Consider the following 20484-nt stretch of genomic DNA (forward strand, 5'->3'; position numbering starts at 1 on the left):
TTTCTTTTCCAAATTCTCTTTTTGGTAAGGTCGGGCTACCTGGCAAGCCTTCTGAGACTATCAGCTAACCCTAAAATCCCTGGACTGAACCCCCTCTAATTCAACCAATGTTTCGCTTTGTTAGGGAGAATTCTCTGTAAAGGCTAATTTCCCAAACCTAGTGAGTTCCCCAGCAGCTTTGCTGGATTTTGGGGGTTTATTTTTTTCTCCTACTAAGAGTGAGACTGTTTTACTCCCACTCTTAGACATGATTTGAGGTGTTCCTTTGTCTTTCCATGTGTTCTATGGGCTCTGGGGTCTTTTACTCCATAGGGTTTCATGTGTTTTTGATGTGGGTTACACAGCACCCTCCGTGTCATAACCCAGGGGTGTCGTAGCGACCCCCAAACATAGACTCCATACCCTGGGACTGACTACTGTCTCCCAGGGCATGTAAAGTCACCATTGGCTTTACTAGTCCCAAATTATGAACAGAAACCAGTACAAACCATCATATTGTGGATGTACTGGTCGGGGCAATTCGATTGCCCCGGGGTCTGTTTTTCGAGGGAGCACGTCTCCGTCCCCCCTGACCGAGTTTTGGCTGGTGGCAGTGGATACTACTTTTTATATTCGACCGCGAATATATCTCTATGTGATTTTCCCATTGTTCGAGGCTACCAACTTTAATTATTTAATTCCTATAGCCTCGAACATACTGCTGGTTTATTTATTTAATATTAATTCACTGGTTGGTATTTTTTTGCCAGAACTCGATTCTAAAATGGCGTTTGTGTTCTCTTCTGTGACTCCAATCCAAGTCGAGCCCTTTGTTCCACTTTTTGGCGGGCTTCTCCACAGAAGCCTCCAAAAGTGGTGCCACTCTGTCTGGGTACCACAGGGGGTGTGGGAGGGGGGTTTAGGCACCCTGGACTGAGTTGCCTTGGCAACTCAAGTCACACTCTTCTGTGATTGGCCCGGCCAGCTCACCACTTAGCATGTTTGATTGACAGCTAGGCTGAATGAATGGGGGTTTGCTGCAGAAAAGCAAGGCTTTGGGGACTGGAACGTCAGAAGTCGCCACAGGACTTAAGAATCCGAGGAGGGAGAAGCTGAGCCGACCTGCAACGACGACACCACCGGTGGAGCCCTGCTGAACCGTCTCACCACTTTTCCTTACGACAGAGGAGATCTCCAGTCCGGAGAGTCTTTTTCCTTTGACTGGTGGGGATAACCAGTTTTGCCTTCTTTTCGCCTTCCAGGAGCATCACGTGGCCGCCTTGCCCGTGCCAAGCACCCCGGCAACCGGAATACCACGGTTTACCACTACCGCGAATAGAAGGGTAGTACCTTTTAACCGAAGAACTCCGCGGCTGGTTTCTTCCCTAGCAGTGCAACGACCTTCATCTTTCCTCCACGTCGAGACCTCTTCCTCTGGACGAAACACTGACTTGCACCCGCGGCCAGGAACAACTGCCCCCGCTGGAGCTTCCTTCCCACTTAAGGTACTGTGTCCCGCCTGGCTTCCCTTGCGACAGATCGTTCGGGGTCACAGTAAAGCCTCAACTTTCTAACCTGGGCTGGCCTGGGACAACCTAGCTAACTTTTCCTGACTTTAATTTCATTCTTTGTGGGCGAACTATCTACACGACTCTTTGGGCATACCCCCACTGTGTGAACCTGGACCCCTTATGCTTGCTCTCTCCAAGAGTGGGCCTTGCAATTGACTTCCTTGCTCTCCAGTAGAACTCTGCCTATCCTACCTTACTGTGGTTCTTTGAAAAGTATTGAAATTTGTGTGCTTCTATAACTCTGCCTTTTCCCCCTCGCTTTTTAATAACTTATTAGAGTATCCCATCTTATGTTAAGCGCTCACCTCTGTCTGAAAATAATTGGTGTTTCTCATTAAGACTTGTCTAATAAGTAATTAGGGTTGTATATATATAATAGTGACTGTGTGCGGAATTTACTTACCTCTTTGTGCTAGTGTAATTTACAAGTGTGTCTTTAAATAAATAATTATATACTTTTACACCAAAGCTCTGGTCAGTGTTTGCTTGTGCTACTGTATCTCTGTACCTATTGTGTATACTCTAAATAATGCCTAACTCTTCTTGAGGGAAGTCTCCCTGCTCAGCCACAGCTACCAAGTGAATCTGTGTGGTACAGATTGCTACCAAGTGGGTTTACTGCCAAACACCTGTAGTCTTAAATCTTTTGCAGTGGTCCTTAAGGGAACTGCACAGGTTTCTGCCCAACACCAAATCTATTGCTGACCTAAATGCCTGTCAGTGCTGGAGTCTCGAATGAACGACATGGAAGCCACGGTATGTGAACAAGCCAACGATCCGGCAGAGCTGGCAAATCTGGTGCTGGTATTTAAGGAGCAACTGGAACTGGTATGGGCAAAGCAGGAGGATCTGGAAAACAGATCACGCAGGAATAACATCAATCTGCGGGGGGTCTCGCAGCACGATCAAGAGTGGGCCGACTGCGTGGCATCTATTCTGGTCCCTGCTCGACCTCCCGCACACCGCTGACCTAGCATTAGAACACATTGTGTCTATTCTTCTGCTGTGCAAACCCCCAATCTGCTGCCCGATGTGCTCTTGTGAGTTCATTTCTTCCAGCAGAAGAAGCAATCGTGGCGGCGGCACAAAAAAAGAGCCAGTGGCGTTTCGGGGGGCTACGCTTTCCCTATTTCAAGACCTTTCGCCACATACCCTCGCCAACCAGCGGAAGCTAAATGTTGTATGGTGCTGGCTGCAGTCACGCAAAATCCGGTATTGCTGGGGATTCCCCTGAAAGCTGTTATTTGACTATCGAAATCAGCACTATGCCATCAGCACGGAGGAGGCGTCGGCAGAACTGATGAACGCTTCACTGGAGTCTCGGGTGATGGAACTGGTGTGGCTGCTCGCCCAGAGACTATGCCCCACAAGGTATCCAGGAATCCCTGGGGGAGGAGAAACTTGACTGACATCTACTGGGCTCAACTAGGGGCAGCTTCCTGCTGACCCAGACTGAAAGCTCAAGATACGGAGGCCGGACGGTGGTTCTTATACATTCCTGTTGATCGTTCTGATTTTCTATGGCTGTAGGTGTCACGCTATTCGGGGATCACTGTTCTATGGTTATTGTTCCACTACAATCTGAGGGGTGTGGGTGTATGCAGGGTGTCTAGAGTGATTAGCGCCAGAATACTACTTTACATGTATGAGTTTTGAATTGTATGCATTGGATTTTCACTCTCACTTTATTTACCTTTTATCACACAATTGGGCCTCGGCTCTTCCTGTGAGATGCTCTATGTTCTCAGCATGCGCCACCGATGTCTTTCTAGGATTTGCCTTGCCCGAAGGGATACATGATGGCATCTCTTGACTTATCCTGTGTGGCCCTGAAAATTCAGGGCATTAATCCACCAATGAAGCACAAAACTCTGCTTCATAGGCTGTCTTCCCTGGACGCAGCTCTAGTTTTCCTCCTGGCGACCCATCTGCTGGTTGCCGATGCAGCACGCCTATGTAATAAATCTTAATAGAGCTTACTTCGCAACTAGAAACCTTAAAAAGAATGGAGTGCAGGAGACCACTAGGGAGCGCAGGGAAACCTGGCTGCATAGAAATCTGGTTCTGCACCCTCCGGCACTAAAGAGAAAAAAGAGTGTTTCCATCCCAACGGCGTGCCAACCATCGGTACAAGGTTGTGGACAAAGATGTAAGGAATCTCCAGAGTGACATGGAAAAGCCCACATTAGAACAGGAGCGGAGACCTGCTGAGGCGATCAGGGTAGGCGGTGGCGACGAGGCCTCTCTGTAACTTGGCGCGCTGGACAGCCCCCATCTCAAGTGAGAGCCGGGGTTCATGTATAGGAGGGTGTTTGACCCTGGAGACTCACTACAGCCTGAATAATAATAAATAAAGGTCTGCTACTGTGATGCTGGAAATGCATCGGAGGGACAGGGCCTCCGTATCCTTGTCTTTTGCTGCTTTTTACCGTGTGTTCTCTCGTGTTTTCCGTGCCAGAGTTCATGTGGGACTCCTGGCGGTGCAGCTCTCTTTTGGTTTGGTGTACAGACCTATGGGATACCCTTATGGCACCCATGGGTGGGGGTACAACCCTGTGGCCCTAGTGTATGTTTGTGGGCACCTGTGTGTGGCCCACAGAGCAGGTTATGGGCTGGTGGCAGCTCCATGCTGAATTTGACAGGTGCTCTGAGTATTCTCCATTTTGGGATACCCAGGCCCTGCCATTGGAATCAGTTGATTCCTGATAGGAAAAAAGATGGCCCCTGTGGCCTCTTGCTTTCTATTGCCTGTTACCTTGTTTTCCCAAAGTCCTGGGAAGCCCTGACTCTGTCCCTTCCCCCTGACCGGCTGTTGGGTGGAAGTTCCATATATGGTGTTGTTGTGAAGTCCAGGCCAGACTGGCTGGAGCCTTCCCAATGACCGTATGTTGTGGGTACGCCTGTGGGTGGGACATGGGTGAATGGAGTGTGTGACGAATACACATTCTGTGCTGTGGGTGTCTAGTATCTGGTGTTTGACACAATGACTGAGACAGCCCTGCCCGAAACTGGTATGAATGCAGTGTGGAGTGTTGAATGGCTGGGTACTTGTCCCAATACACATAACTTGTTGTGAGTGTCTGGAGAGAAGTGAATGGCCTGAATGCACTATGCACCTGATTGGCTGCCTGCCTGCATGAATGCCCTTCTGACCGATTGGTTGCCTGAGTGTGACCCAGCAGAATGAATGGGAGATCAACTAGTATATCTGGGGGCCTCTCACTGCTAGAATTCGTGTTCAGAAGCTGAAGTCCACTACGACGAGTAACTGGAGTAACTGAAGCTTGACCTTGAAGCCCTGCTGGACGAGAAGAATTGCTGTTGCTCTCCTTCACAATCTGAAAGCTGCTGTGCCTCGAAGGACTGCCCCAGAGAGGACCTGGTAAGGCGCCCTCTTCCCAAGTTACGAGGGACCATCGTGCACCAGCAGATCTTTGTCAAAGCTCCCTGGTAGACAGACCTTTGACAGGCTGCCGACCCGAGACGGGGACCGCCGCGGAATCCCAAAGAGAAGTGCCCGGACTGGTGTCCACCACTGTCGACGACCGCCGTGCTCCCGTTTGCCTAAGAACTTCATTTGATCCAAGGACGCTCTCGTCCGCATCGTCGCTGCTGTATCCTGCTGTAGAAGGCCTGACCGTCGATGCACCGAGGAGCATCCGCCGGTGGGTTTCCCGCCACCCAAAGACCACAGACGCCGACGACTCGACACCCTTGCTGGGCCACAGTTCTTCAAACTCTTTGCGGTGCAGAACTGTCGACACTGAGGTGCCCTGCACGCTTCTACCTTGCAGGACATTTACGCTTCCCCGTCAACGAGCACCGCTAGGAACGAAGCTGCCACTTCATCGTCGTAGCTCGCCCTGTTCTCTGTCGGACGTTCGGCGACCCGTGACTCCTGCCTTAAAGGGAGGGCACTCAAGAAGGGCTGTTGATTCCCCGCCGAGTAACGCAACAACGGCAGGTACTTTGGGGTGGCAGAACGATTGGGAAGTCTATTGTGAACAATATATGGACTGGGCTTGTATCTTTATTCTACAGGTTGCCCGGGTTGGGGGGGGATCTCCACACAGAGCTGTGTTTAACGATAGCGACCAGTATTCTGCCAATTGTTCAACCGTCTTGCTTTCCTTCCTCTCTCTACTGCTGGTTTCCTCTTTATTGATCTGTGTGACATTTTGACAGTATAGTTGATGCACTTTAATGAGATCTGATCATATTTGTGGTACCGCTGTAGAACTGTATATATTTACCATTGTTGATTTTCTGAGCACAAAGTGAGTTATTGTGATAGTGTACATAACCTTGAATATTAATTATTTTAAAGACTGTGTTTTAACCGATACAGTGTGTGGACATTCCTCTGTGGGTGCTTGGGGACTACACTGTACTTGAGAACCAGCCTGCATCACCTCCTGAGAAGCTAGGCCTTGATTGCTCGACTACGTTACCAATAATAGAGAATCTTGGCTGGGGTCCTCTGTGCCTCTCCTCTACCATATAGAGAGCAGAAGTACAGACACCCCCCTCCAGTCTTTACAGCTACGTCCTCTCCCCGAGCAGAGTGCGCAGATCACCTTTTGGCGGCCCCATCCAGCCAGAGGCCTGGACACCACGAACGGAACGGTGCAGAGCCGACCATCGCACTCACGTCACTGAGGTACGGTTAGAGGGCAGGGCACAAAGGGAAACGGCGCCCTTGTTACTTGGACAGCCTAACAGGCTCTGCAGGTCCACAGGGGGCAAGACTTGGTAGGGGGCCGGGACAACTATCCCCCCACCCCTTTGTATAACACAAGAGAAGACACCTGCGGCCACAAGCGGAGCACCAGGGGCAGGCCCCTTTGAGTAGAGCCCCAGCTTTCTACACCCCCTGAGATCTGGGAACCTGCATAGGAGGGGGACACCAACCGGACAGCCTCCGCCCAACTCTGACCCGCACAGCAGTGGCAAGCCGCACATAGACTGCCTAACTCCTTAGTCCTCAAAACAACACTGTGGGACAGAGCCCTGTGGCAGCCTCACCGAACAGCTGTGGGGACAACAGGATAAAAGGGGAAAAAGTGTGCTCTGTAGAAGAGAAGGGAGAGGTATCCCGCAGGGTGGCAGTGACAAAGCCTAGGGGCGGGACAAACGACCCAGCAGTTGCTGTTGGGGCCCCCCCAGGTGATTCTCCAAAGCTAGGCATGAGGACGACGATCCAGGACGTGACAGCGTGTGCTACAGAAATAAGGGGAGAAAAAGGGGTGACGGGGAGGCAGCCCTGCAGCCAGATACCAGGTCGTGACACCCAGAAGACGAAGATAATGGAGGGGCAAGAACATGGAGACGGGGAGAGGGGTACCATTGGCAGACCTCACGAACAGAGTGGGCACAATCCAGAGCAAGATAGAGGGTCTGGAAAACTATCAACTCAATGCGGACCTGGTGGAAATGCAGTTGGACACCAGAATGACAGTGCTAGAGCTACGGGAAGAAGAGGTGATGCTAAAGATGGATGATTTAGAAAATAGAGGGAGGAGAAACAACATCTGAATAGTCGGTCTTAAAGAGATGGCTGGAGAGACCCCGACACAAGTGGAGGAGAAGTTCCAGGCTCTCGTACACTGTCTCTTTGAAGCAGAAGGAGGAAAAGTGGTGCAACTGGAAAGAGCACGCAGAGGTGGAAAACCCTATGGAAACGGCCCCAACTCCATTGTGGCTAAATTTCTAAGGTATAAAGATAAAACGGAATTGCTGATCAGAGCAAAGAAATGCAGGCAAGTGGACTTTGAAGGCTCGAAAGTGACGATTTACCAATACTTGTCCAACTTCACACTATCCAGGCGAAGAGACTGTAGAACTCTCACAAAATGACTCCAAGAGAAAAGCATTAGATACAGATGGGATACCTGTTTTCACTGCAGTTCGAAGTGGAAACAGTTGATTACGGTATAAGCTCGGCAGACGAGGCGCAACAAGCGCTGTCACCTCACCTCACCTCAGACATGGAGGTTGAAATGAGGGAGCCTGGTGGACCAGCCACAAATGGAGAGCAGCAACTGCCAAATCTGGGCCCGCAGAGAAGGAAGAGAGGCCAGACAGGGAGGATACATGAGAATAATTGGCCCATCGTGCGGGATCCCCACGATATCAAAGCAGCAACAGGATAATGGCACTCCCGGAGGCACCGGCTGATGGTCAAGAATATCTCGGCAGTCTCAGGCGGGATGGAAGGATACAAAGAAAAGAGGGCGTCTCAGGAATTTGTTCAGAGTTCAATAGGTTATGGTTACTAACTGTTATAATGTTAATGGGGGTGCTTAATAGGGTGTTGAGCCTCAAGATATCAAGCGTCGGTCAAGATAAGCGCATGCTCCACTGTTAACAGGATGGCGAGAGGCGGGAATTAACAATCATTGGACGAGTGGAAGGACGAGCGAATGGGTTGAAGCAAAATGGGGACAAATGAGGGAAGCAGGAGTCTGGCCGTGGGCACCCTAACTGTCAAAGGCCTACATTTACCAACAAAGAGAACTCTAGTGGCAAGGGAGTTTCGTAAAGCCTCGCTAGATGTGCTATTTTTACAAGAAATGCGCAGGTGATGGGGGAAGAGCGAACTATGAAAGGGGCGGGTATAGGACAGATCCAGAAAAGCACGGGGTGGAGTGGTGGGGGGTGGTTCTACATAAGCAATGCTGAATGCAGGAATGTGTAGTAAGCAAACATATGGCAAACGTCTTCTCGTGATACAGGGCAGTCTAGAAGGAGCACAGGTTGTACTAGCCACAGGCTGTACTAGCTGGGGGCAGAGGTATACATAATTGGGGGGGGATTTCAAATCCTGGGCAAACCAAGCATGGGACAGGAAAGCAGCGGGAGAGGATGGGACCTCGGGTAGGTTGGAAAGGCTGGAGCACTTGGGGCGGACAATAGAGACACGCAGCCTGGTCCACTAAAACACCCGAGAGAGAGGCGTCACATTCTCCGTACCACATGCAACATACACCAGGATAGACTACCTGATATTGAACAGAGATCAGGGGACAAGAATAACGGGGTGCGATATTAGGCCGGTGGGCTTGACTGACCATGATACGGTCTGGATCACCCCCTAGACATAGAAGGTATACATAGGCCTTATAGCAGCTGGAAGTGTAGTGAGCTACTCTGGAAAGACCCCATATTCGCGGACCAGCTTAAAAAAGAAAGAATAATACTTCGAGATACATGACACTGGGGAGGTGAGCACGGGTGTTTTGTGGGATGCGGGAAAGGCCACATGGAAAGGGCTCCTGATCAGGTAAGGCTTGCGTAAGAAAAGGTAAAGAAGGCTACAGGAGGAAAAAAATCCAAACAGAAATAATGGGGAGGAAAGAATGCATGCCAGGGGGGAAGAGACGGAAGAGATGAGGGTGGCATTGCAGGGAAAGAGGGTGGAGCTTACAGCACTGGGGATGGGTGAAACCTTGAGCAAGTTAGATACCTCAAACGGAAGTTTTACCAGAAGGGGGCCAAAGCGGACGCACTTCTGGCAGCAAGGCTCATGGCACAAAGGGTGGAAAGATGGGTGACCACCCTAGAGAACCCAAAGGAAGGCCCCAGTCATACGCCGATAGACATAGCAGAGGACTTTGTCCAATATTATGGAGAACTCTATAAGTCAGAGTGCCCCGAACCAGACACAGCGATAGAAGAGCACCTACAAGGAGTCGACAAGATTCGGGTGACAGGCTCAGAAAAAGAGCAACTAGAGAGCCCAATAATCACAGAAGTTCCCAAATGGGAAAGCCCCAGGGGAAGACGGTTACGCCACAGGATTTTATAAAAGATGCTCAGGGGTACTCCTGAGTCACATGGTAAAGCTCTATAACATCCTAGAGACATGGGAAGCGCCAGCATCCTTCAGCAGGGCATTGATAACAGTGATACCTAAGGAAGGGAGAGATCCGCCCCAGTGCCCATCCTACTGTCCCATTTCACTGTTAAATGGGGATGAAAAGATATTTACGCGCATACTGGCAGTCCGACTTGAAGAGAAAATGTTGCGTATTATACCCCCAGACCAAATGGGGTTTGTAGCGGGTAGGCAGGTCGCAGATGCAATACGGAAAACCCTGGCCCTTATGGAGCATGTCTCAGGGGTACCAGGGCCCTATGCACTGCTGAGATTGGATGCGGAAAAGGCTTTCAACCGGGTCGAGTGGGCCTTTGTATTTGTGGTGTTGTGAAAGATAGGCTTCAGGGATAGAATGTGCCGGGCTATAGGAGCGTTCTATGCAGTCCCCACAGCGAAGATAGTAGTGAACAAGTCAATTCTCCTTCCCTTGAGAAGAGAAGCGGGGAAGAGCGGAGGGGCATGGAGCAGCCTGCGTATTTTCAGTGACCGATGAAAGCATAAAATACTTGGGGGTAAGAATATCGAAGGACTTGGATAGAGTATATGAGGTCAACTTCCCTGCGTTGCTGCACAGGATCTTGGGGTCTTGAAACTTGGTGGAGGCATACGATATCTTGGTTGGGCAGATTAAATGCTGTTAAGATGGCCCTGCTCCCCCTGGTTATGTATCTGTACCAGGCATTGCCAATTGAGCTGCTGGACATCCATTTCATGGAATTTCGAGGATAATTGGTTGATTTTTATAGCAAGTGAAGAAGCAGGTCTTGTATGGAATACTGGTGCAGCTAAAAGAGAAGGGTGGAGTAGGCCTCCCGGACATGCGCACCTATCATAGGGCAGCCTAATTTAGAGCCTAGATTCCCCCGCCCCCCCGCCCCACCTGAGGATGAACCAGCAGAAACAATGGGTTAGGATTGAAAAGACCGGTTACACAGGGGGATGGCTCTGGGTGCCACGGAAGGCGATCCCGAGAAAGGTTAAAGCAAACCGAATACTGGGACCTCTGTGGGCATTGTGGGGGGTCAAGAAATAAAGGTTTGGAGTCGCAACCAGGGCGTTCCCACTGAGTCACATATGGGCCCCCGCGATACGCGACCACATCCCAAAACAAGCCAGATTCCAGGACTGGTTCGACGCAGGACTGGAAAGAATGGGGAAGGTTCCTAAGAAAGGGGAATTCATAGAGGTTGCAGAATTAGACAAGAATATGGGCATATGTAAAATCTCAGTTTTTACCTGCAGTTTAAGGGAGTATTGATGTCAGGCAAATGGAGGGAGAGGCTGCAGAGGGAACTGACCGATACGGAAAAGATACAGAGCACGACAAAGGAAATGAAGGGGTTAATATCCAAGCTGTATCAGACCCTGCTAGCCGCACAAGGAGGGTAGATACACATATAAAAAGAAATGGGAAGGAGATGTGGCAATAGAGCTAGATGTAGGACAGTGAAGAATATTATGCGAGAATGCACACCGAACAACTATTCCTTGTCAGTACAAGCTTCATGGCATTAAATTTCAGTATAGATGGCAGGGGGATCCAGCTAGGATATCCAAGACATACCCGGGGGTAGACCCCCGCTGCTGCAGGTAATGTGGTCAAAAAGCAGATTATTATTTTTTATTATTTGTATTTGGTTTACACATAATAAACCTTTACAAAAACCAAATTTTTACAATAAAAAGAAAAACAGGTAAAACTCATGAATGATAAAAATAATAAAACATATTTCAGTCATTATTTACAAGACAGCATTTTAGCATTTAAACATAAAACAAAGAGAAAAAATATTTCACGATTCCACACAGAAAACACTTAATCTGGGATATACCTTTACAGAGAAACAAGTCTCACAACCCCAACAAAAGATTTCCACAAATTAATGATTGTCCGTTGCCCATCAAGTTGGCCTAGAAGCCTGCCCGTGGTCTATGGCTTTATTGGTGACAGGTTACTAGTAGCCCACACTTCAGATAGAAATTTGACTACGGCCAGTTTGAATGCAATCAGTTTCCCATGTAACATTTTCCACCATAGATCCTCAGTGTCCACCCTGGAAGTATCATGCACAAATTTGCCAAAGGCTGCTAAGCATTGAGTTATCAGCACATCACATTCCAGCAATAGATATTTTAATGACTCAGTGGATTTAATACAGTGACAAAAGCAGCATGGGATTTTTTGTATCGCTCCTGAGCGAGTTTCAAGAATTTCGCCTGTGGGTGGAACATTAAAGCGAAATCTCAGATATATGACCCTCCTCACTGGGTCTGGAAATTTGATAAGATATGATTCGGGGTCACCCATTTTCTCCCCATCATATAGAAGGTGACTAAATATCCTAGATGCCACCAACAATCGCCATAGATTTCATCCAATCCATACAGTGTAACCAGAACTTCACTCTCTCCGGATTGGATATAAGGGTTTCATGTGTGAGGCCGACAGTGTCAAGAGATTTCACACAGTCCATCTGAAGGGTCAAAAACCATTTAGATACAGTGGTGCCATTTATTAGTTTATTTCCCATGAGGGCATAAAAGGAGTGTTCTCGGGTCATTAGGTTTCGATAGAGAGCCAATCTTCTCCAGTTTACTCTACAATTCAGAGATAGAAGGCCCAGTTCGAAACGTATGGCACTCATAGGAACCCCCTTCGGTAAATAGTAAAGAATTTAACGCCATATTTTCCATTCCAACTTATCCGCCAGACGTAGAGTGGCAAACGGTAGAATTTCAAAACCATAAGAAAGTTTCAGGCACTATTTTTGGAGTTGTAGAACCTGATTAGTGGAATAACTGAGTATTTACAGTATTTATTACACCTTTTTCATTTGAGAGGTCAATTTATCCGCTTTGTCCAAGTAGTAATTCCAATACATATATGTAGATCTACTAACTACTGGAAAGCCCAAATAGCATAGAGATCTTACCTTAGTTAGAATGCAGGCATTAACTTTCCATTTAAAGGTGTCGCGATCCATGCCCCTGACCCCCTCAGGTATAACAGCCCCCCGGCAGAAGTGGGGCTAAAGCCCTTCACACTGGCCCCAAGGGCCTTAAAACTCCATCAGAAACATACATAGATTTAGTCTCAGCGCCTTTGGCGCCAGGCTCATTATCAGCAATAAAGCAATACCAGTTTTGAACCTTAATCTAACATGGAGGCCGATTACACAGCTCAGTTCTTTAGAACCAAGCCATGCGGTCTAGTGTTTTGGCTGGCACTAGTTGGCCTGGCACTAGTTGGCCTGGCACTAGTTGGCCTGGCACTAGTTGGCCTGGCACTAGTTGGCCTGGCACTAGTTGGCCTGGCACTAGTTGGCCTGGAACTAGTTGGCCTGGAACTAGTTGGCCTGGAACTACTTGGCCTGGAACTACTTGGCCTGGAACTACTTGGCCTGGAACTACTTGGCCTGGAACTACTTGGCCTGGAACTACTTGGCCTGGAACTACTTGGCCTGGAACTACTTGGCCTGGAACTACTTGGCCTGGAACTACTTGGCCTGGAACTACTTGGCCTGGAACTACTTGGCCTGGAACTACTTGGCCTGGAACTACTTGGCCTGGAACTACTTGGCCTGGAACTACTTGGCCTGGAACTACTTGGCCTGGAACTACTTGGCCTGGAACTACTTGGCCTGGAACTACTTGGCCTGGAACTACTTGGCCTGGAACTACTTGGCCTGGAACTACTTTACCTGGGCTATTTAAACCACACCCAAACAGCAGAACAATCTTTGAGTTATTCTGCACTCCTGCAGCGTAAAGCTCACCGTGTCCAGCTCCTACTCATCTGCTTCTCTGGCGGCCCGATCCTGAAGCCCTAGATCCGGATTCCATTAACCTGGAAGAACAAGAACAGCATTAGCAAGCAAGAACACTTACCTGTGAAGTAACCGGCCATGAATCCATCCTGCGCTTCGCTTACCTCGCCCATCTCTGGAGTTCGCCACAACCTGCAAAGGTAAAGAGACAAGGACAGCATTAACAAAGCACTAGTGAGTCCTGGCAGCACCCTGCGCTTCTCTTACCTCGCCCATCTCCGAGTTTCACCGCGAGCTGCAAGGAAGAAGGAACAAGGTCAGCATTAACAAAGCACTTAGCTGGGCAAGCAGCGCTTCGATCGCTCATCACTCCGGAACATCACCGCAACCTGTACAAAGAAGCAAAGAGAACACAGGTTAGCAATTGACACCAATAAACAACGCAGCGCTCCACGCATCAATAACTCACTGTGATCTTGCCATCGGCGCGGCAATTCCGAGATCGCAACCATCCCTGTGAAAACAAAGAGACATTGTTGGAGAACAGCGTAGTGGAGCAAGACGCCGAGAAGACAGAGAAAGCAGAGGGAAAGAAGAAGATAGAATATAGACAGAAAAGACATTATAACTCACCAGGAAGACAGCAAGCAGAGTCAGAGTCACAGCCGGTCTGGACCCGACATAAGGGCACACGGACCAGTGAAGCAACTAGGTCCACGGAACGCCCGCACCAACCACGCGCCCCTGCACAGAGACGCAGGATGGAGAGTTCAATGCACAAAAGCCTAAGGTGAGCAATAACCCCAAGGGAGGGGATTTGGACCAGGAGGGAGGGAGGTGTGAGTCCACCCATCACAGAACCAGTATCTTAACCCTCCATTCTGCTACCCAACGTCTGGCACATAACCAAGCAGAGAGGGGTCCGGGATAGCACTTAGACCTCCATCCAGTGTCGTGTGGCGCCCCTGTGGATACCAGGTGAACGTAACGGAAGGTAGATATTTTTTCTCTTATTTGTAAGGTGAATTACTACTGATTTCTTTTCATTTATGACTAGACCATTTGCCCTGACATAGGTTGATGGGTCCACCAATTTCCGCTGAAGCCCAATCGGGGTGCCATCAATGAGTAGAATATCATCGGCATAGGCACTCCAACAGATTTTTATCCCCTCTACGTTTGGTGAAATCCAGGAGGCTTCTATCAAAGACCCATTCACATCCGAAATGATTGAAAAGCGTAGGTGCAAATAGACACCCTTGTCTCAATCCATTACAAGTTTGAATTTTCCATGAAAGATCGCCAGCCGTGTTTATCCAGATCTGAATGGCTGATTCCTCATGCAGATGGATGAGAATGGTCAGAAGTCAGAAGGTATTTCCATCAGGGCCAACTTCGTCCAAAGTCTAAACCTCTACCTTGTCAAAAGCAAGGGAAAGGTCAATGGAAGCGAGATAGATAGGACTCGCTGATTTCCTGCAAGCCTTTTCGAGTAATATGGTGAAGAGCAGACCTCCTATTTCAGTGCCCATGCCCTTTCGAAAGCCGAACTGTCGATCCGACAGTATGTGATTTGCCTCAGTCCATTCCACTATACTCCTCAGCACTATTCCTGCAAATATGTTAGTCTTCGTCCATCATTGATATCGGGCGGTAGTTATTCGGACACCTTCTGTCCCCTTTTTTATATACTGGAATGATATGAGACCCTCCAAGAACACGGAATAGTGTGGGTCATTAAAATATCAGAGAATAGGAGTGCTGTAGCCCAGTATTCTGAGTTTATCTTAAATATAATATTTGTGAGCCCATTTGGGCCCGCTGCCCTTGAATCATTAGCTGCCGTTATCTGTTTTTTCAATAGAAGCGATGGTAATATTACATTTATAAGGACCCTTTTTAATTTCAACAAGTGATTTTTGTCAACGCAAATTTCCCCGCATATAGAAAAGAAAAGTGAATTGCCCAGAAGTCCTCCTGTACACAGACTGATTGCACCTCCACCTTTGAGTTCTCTATCGAGTTAAAGACCAGAACTGACGGTCAGAAACATCTCTTTAGGCTGTTAACATGGAGATATTATGTTTTTCTAACATGGCCATTTTATGGTTCTTTAGCCAGTTTTTTTTTGCTTGTTTAATTGAACGAATTTGCTTAAATTTTGTGTCCTGATCTATGTTGGAATTTAAGATTACACGGATGCTGCGATTTGTGATTTTTTTATTTATTTATTTTTTTATCTTACCATAGGATCGTAGACATGCGTGCAAGGATATCTAAAGACCCCGTTATTTGTGCATGTCACAGAGCTATGATCTGGAAAAAAAGGCACAGAAAATAAAAGCGATCTGATGGGCAACGAAGTGCACTGGTATTCGTGTACAAAAACAGCATTCAATTTGCTTATATTCCCTTCATGCCATTTTATGCAGTTGCCTCCACAAGAGACAGTTGCAGCTATGGGTATTTTACCTTGGTTGATAGTGCTAAAATTCCAAACTAATTTAGCCTCTAGGAATCTGTGGTCACTCATATTAGTCGTTCACTGAGAATTCAACACATGCAGCCGAAAGGCTATTTGACATAAATATATGATCAATGGTGGATTTGTAAGGTCCATTCAACCATGTAAACTCGTTTTCAGAGGAGTTTAGATAAATATTCTTATGAGTGAGATCCCATGAATCAAATAACTTGCGCCAAATCTGCCCATAAGTGGATTTACGTGTAGCAACAAAAGGCGCCCCTTTGCTCACCCCGGAATTCCCCATAGATCTAATAGATGAGGAGCCCATCTATTTTTTACAGGCCTAATACACATTTGATTTCTGAATTGAGATCACCCGCTACTATAATATTTAATCCTCTGTATTCAAGCTACGTGGTCGAGAGGCAGGTGTTCAGACATTATTGTATTACCCAGAGATAATTGAGGGTTCCAATAAATATTAAGCACCAATATAAGGATTGAGTGGTGGACATTAAAGCGTTCCAAAACCACCGCTAATACCCCACACGATATTGTAATTGATTCCAGAATTCTTATGCCGATCGCTACTTTAACTGCAATTAGGAGTCCTTCAGCAGGCCTTCCACGGTGACCTGACAAGTTGATGTCTGCAATCAAAACCATCCAGTTGGAGTGGGGCAGTCATCCATGATTCTTGGATACATATCCGATCCAAAGATTTAAATTTGGTACACAAAGTTTTAGAAGCCATCAAGTTTGAATGGCCTCTGGAATTCCATGATAAGTCGCCAATATTGAGTAGCATTTGGGCGACTAACGTTTCTGATGCATGGTTTTAATTTAGGAGATAGACTCCCTCAGGAATAGCTCAAGCCATCTCCAATCCTGTTCGTCCTCCCCCTTAGTTGAAACTTTGACTTCCTTGTATTCCTGCAAGTCCTGCCTGGCAGGATCAGAATTGTTCTGCTGGTCCATCAGGTCCCTTCCTTTCTCCCACTCATTATTGAAGATAAGTATGTCGTAACCCATCCTGTTGAATTGCTCACTCTCTTGCAGGATAAGATCAAAAATCTTCTGTGAGTTGGGAACAATTTGCACATGTTCAAGTCTTGTTGGGTGAACAAAGTCCACCGAGGAAATCAACCTCCATTTTGGTACCTCATTGAACAGAGAGAGGACACGTGATCTATGTAGGGACGGTGGACCTCCAATATCACACAGATTGTACAATAATATGCTGGGATAGTCAGGGAAGGCTATTTTCCGCCACTTTACATTCTGTAAATCACTGTCCTTAATATGAGCTGGCATAAGGGGCCCATAACACGCCTGAACCTCCACGTCCAGTGGTTCCTTTGCTTGGACAATGACTCGGGAATTGGTGGACGGTGCTGTGGTAATCTCCTGTTCCTTTTCACCTTTGTCCCCTGGGCCCAACTGGCCCGCCTGTGCTTGGTGTATTTGGCTCCTACCAACCGGGTCGACCGTTTTGCGGGGGCACTCTACCCGCTCCGGAGGAGAGACTCCATTTATTTTGTGGGAGTTGGCAGGGTGCACCGATTGTCTAAGCCAAGATACATCTGGCAGTAGTTCATTATAGTTTTTTTATGATCTTTGACAGATCCTGTTTGTTTTGGACCCCCTCCCCATTTAAATGCAGTACAGGATTTGCAGACAATACTAAGTCATGAACAAGGGCATCCCTGTTACTGGACGCCCCTGTATTCAACTGTGTTTTACCATTATTACAAGGGGGGCCAGAATGGTTTAGTTCCCCTGGAAGAAGAGGGGCCTGATTTCCATCCCATGATTGCAAGGTAAAGCCTAATCTGTTTGATTCAGCAGATGTCATAGGGACATCAGCAAACTGCTGCGGGGTTACCCGTGGCATAATTTGTCGAGAGGTCGATTTCTCTAGTACCCTATAGAAGTTTGACAGGTGTAATTGCTTCACTTCCTTACAGTGCCCCCCCCTGTCATATTAGGGGGTAAAGTACGTTTCTCGATCTCTGCTCCTGCATCAGCGTCAGGAAATGCAGTGAGGCCCTCCTGTTTGTTTGCATTTTTTGCTTTTTTTGAATTTTTTATTTTTTTGTTTGCCAAGGTTGCACAGGGTGGAATAGTACCGGCGTTGGTATTGTGAAGCTGCAACGCCACACGGCTTTCTTCATTCAATTGAATCAAGTCTGAAAGAGCAACTTCGTTTGTCAAGGCGTTGGATTCTTTTATTTTTATTTGAGCCTTATTAGACTTCAGGCTTTTATTTAGCAGCCTATTTTTTGCTTTCAAAGCTAAGTGTTTTTGACGCCTTGACAGTGAATAGCCTTCACAGCCAGAGCTTTGTTCATCTTCCGGAATGTGGCTACTAATTACCGGCCCCCTTGCAAGAGTGGCATTTTCTATGTCCGTTAAAGCAGAAGTACTGTCCGGGGACTCGTATTGGGAGTTTTCCTTTTTAGGAATCTGCACCGACACCCCAGAGGTTGCTATGGAAGTAGGGTTTGATACCAGGTTCGAAAGCCCCTGTTCCAATTTAGTCATTTTCAAAGAAAGCTCTTCAATTGCTTCAGGAATTTTCTTTTTCCCCCCTTCTCCTTCACGTTTCGGAACAAGCTGTCCCATCAATCTTATTGGGCATAGTTTGTAAGGATGGAACCCCATCAAAGCTATGACCCTCACACGCTCTAGGATTTGGGATCCTTGAGATTTTGATATCAAGCATTGGGGGGGCAGAGGACCTAGGCTCCTGTGGGCCATATCCATATGACCTGCCCAGTAGGAAACCTTCCACTCTATTGAGTTAGGATTGGGTATCCGGAGAAATTCGTTTGAGCTCTCTCACTTCCCAATGGGTTAGCTCATGCCCCTTGTCCAGGAGATTTAGTATTCTAGAGATCACTGGTAGTGATTCCTCAAAATATTCATTATTTTCTGGGATAGGGGAACTAGATAGTGAGCCCAACGGAATAGGGGCCTGAGTAACAGGCAGTGGTAAATCTATATCGCCCTGTTTCTCAGACATCACTGACCCATCCTGCAGACCTGGCCCACTTTTCCCATCACATACTAACATATTTTGGACCTCGGTAAAGAGTGAGGCCGATGGGAGAGGAAATTTGGCATTTGCAGAAAATACTCTGTGGGGTGAGAAAGTCCCCATTTGGGGCAAGGTGTTAAAAAGGTTTACATTATCTATACTGTTACGTGCAGCATTCACCGGAGTAGAGGGACCCCGGGAGAGTCTGGTGTGTTTGCCCAGTTCCATCTTCACAGCTTGCGACATCATAGAGACATCCAGATTTGTCATTTGCCTCATCACTGACATGTTGGTTGTGTGTCTCTCGTATACTCATAAAAACTGGACTGTGGTGGAGCCTGGGATTCGAATGAGAGGCCAACCAGGGTTAACGAGATGTTATCATCGCCCGACTCATGGCCATTCATCTGTGTGTGTATCTGGGAGTACATATGCGAGAACTTGAGCTCCTGTATAATTTCTGATTTTTTTTTTTTTAATATTCTCCACCTCACTCGCATCCAAGGCTACACCACCCCATCCAAACTACATGGGGCATCTAAGTTCTCTTTAAACTCATCAACCCCCTCCACGTTCTTGGAACAGGGGAAATGTAGATCCTCACTCGGGGCTTCACCTGAGCTCTTTACAATAGTGGAAGTTGATTGGCAAATGTTTCCATTCCTTAGCACTGTTGCCATTTTGCCTGAAATCACAGGTTCCCCCAGGCTTTTAACCTCAAAACTATCAACCCAACCCCGGAAAGAACGTGTCCATCCACGGATTGGGGGGGCAGCAAGTCTAGACTCAGTAGTGAGTGGCGCAGTATACCTGAGACAGGGAGAACAGGGGCAACACAAATGGTTACCGCCGTTACTAGATGAAATAGGCGCAGCAGATATATGAACTACCATGAACAAGCTCAAACGTGTATATCACTGATATTTCCCAACCACTTGAAGCTCAAAAATGTAGACACTATAGGTACAGCAGACCCCAAAAGTAGCTATGTGTCAGTCTTCCCCCCCACACCCACTCACCCTCTCAGCCCAACAGCACCTCACTTCCAGCTCACTTCATGCACGCGCGCCATGCGTGAGACCCGCAGCCTTGGTAAGAGAAGGCGGGGATCTGGGGGCCTGGCCAAAATGCGCACAGAATCTGCGGCAACAGCAAACGAAACAAAAGCCCTTGTTAGGCACTTGCTTTAGCAGTCCCTCCTCTGGACTCTAGTCTAGAGTCTAGAGCCCAACGCACTCTCTCCCAATAGCAATGCGGCAGAGAGGCTGCCCGTGTCCAGGATATTTACTCTTGTTAACAGAGTCCAAAACATGCAAACAAAAGTCCACCAGTCGTTTCGCCTCTGTTATGCAGCCCACACTTCCTCTCCTTCTTACAGCTCCTTGCAGCTTGTCACAAAATATGAGGGCGCCAGCGAGTAACACACAGAGCAGAGTCTCCAGCCCAACAGCACCTCACTTCCAGCTCACTTCATGTGCACGCGTGCCATACGCGAGACCCGCAGCCTTAGTAAGAGAAGGCGGGGGACTGGGAGTCCGGGGGCATGGCCAAAACGCGCACAGGATTCTTGTTAACGGCGTCCAAAACACACGAACAAAAGTCCACCCGTCGTTTCGCCTCTGTAACGCAGCCCACACTTCCTCTCCTTTTACAGCTTGTCACAAAATATGAGGGTGCCAGCGAGTAACACACAGAGCAGAGTCTCCAGCCCAACAGCACCTCACTTCCAGCTCACTTCATGCGCAAAAAGCAGATTGGCATATGTGTTGGCAGTGCAAAAG

General features: G+C 47.8%; 1 protein-coding gene across 2 annotated transcripts in view; it reads left to right on the plus strand.

The window, feature by feature from the left end:
* NPM3 (nucleophosmin/nucleoplasmin 3) overlaps positions 1-20484 on the plus strand; it is a 328347-nt gene that overhangs the window by 249934 nt on the left and 57929 nt on the right. The window contains exon 5 of one of the 2 annotated variants that reach the window (XM_069611628.1): positions 15447-15531. The exons of the other annotated variant lie outside the window; for it this stretch is intronic. Coding sequence (XP_069467729.1) covers positions 15447-15454 — 8 coding nt within the window. The 3' untranslated portion in view covers positions 15455-15531. Of the gene's footprint in view, positions 1-15446; positions 15532-20484 lie in introns of those variants that run through there. 2 annotated transcript variants of the gene reach the window in all.

The sequence above is a fragment of the Ambystoma mexicanum genome, chromosome 8 (assembly GCF_040938575.1).
Source record: "Ambystoma mexicanum isolate Mex_15411 chromosome 8, UKY_AmexF1_1, whole genome shotgun sequence".
Lineage (NCBI taxonomy): Eukaryota > Metazoa > Chordata > Amphibia > Caudata > Ambystomatidae > Ambystoma > Ambystoma mexicanum.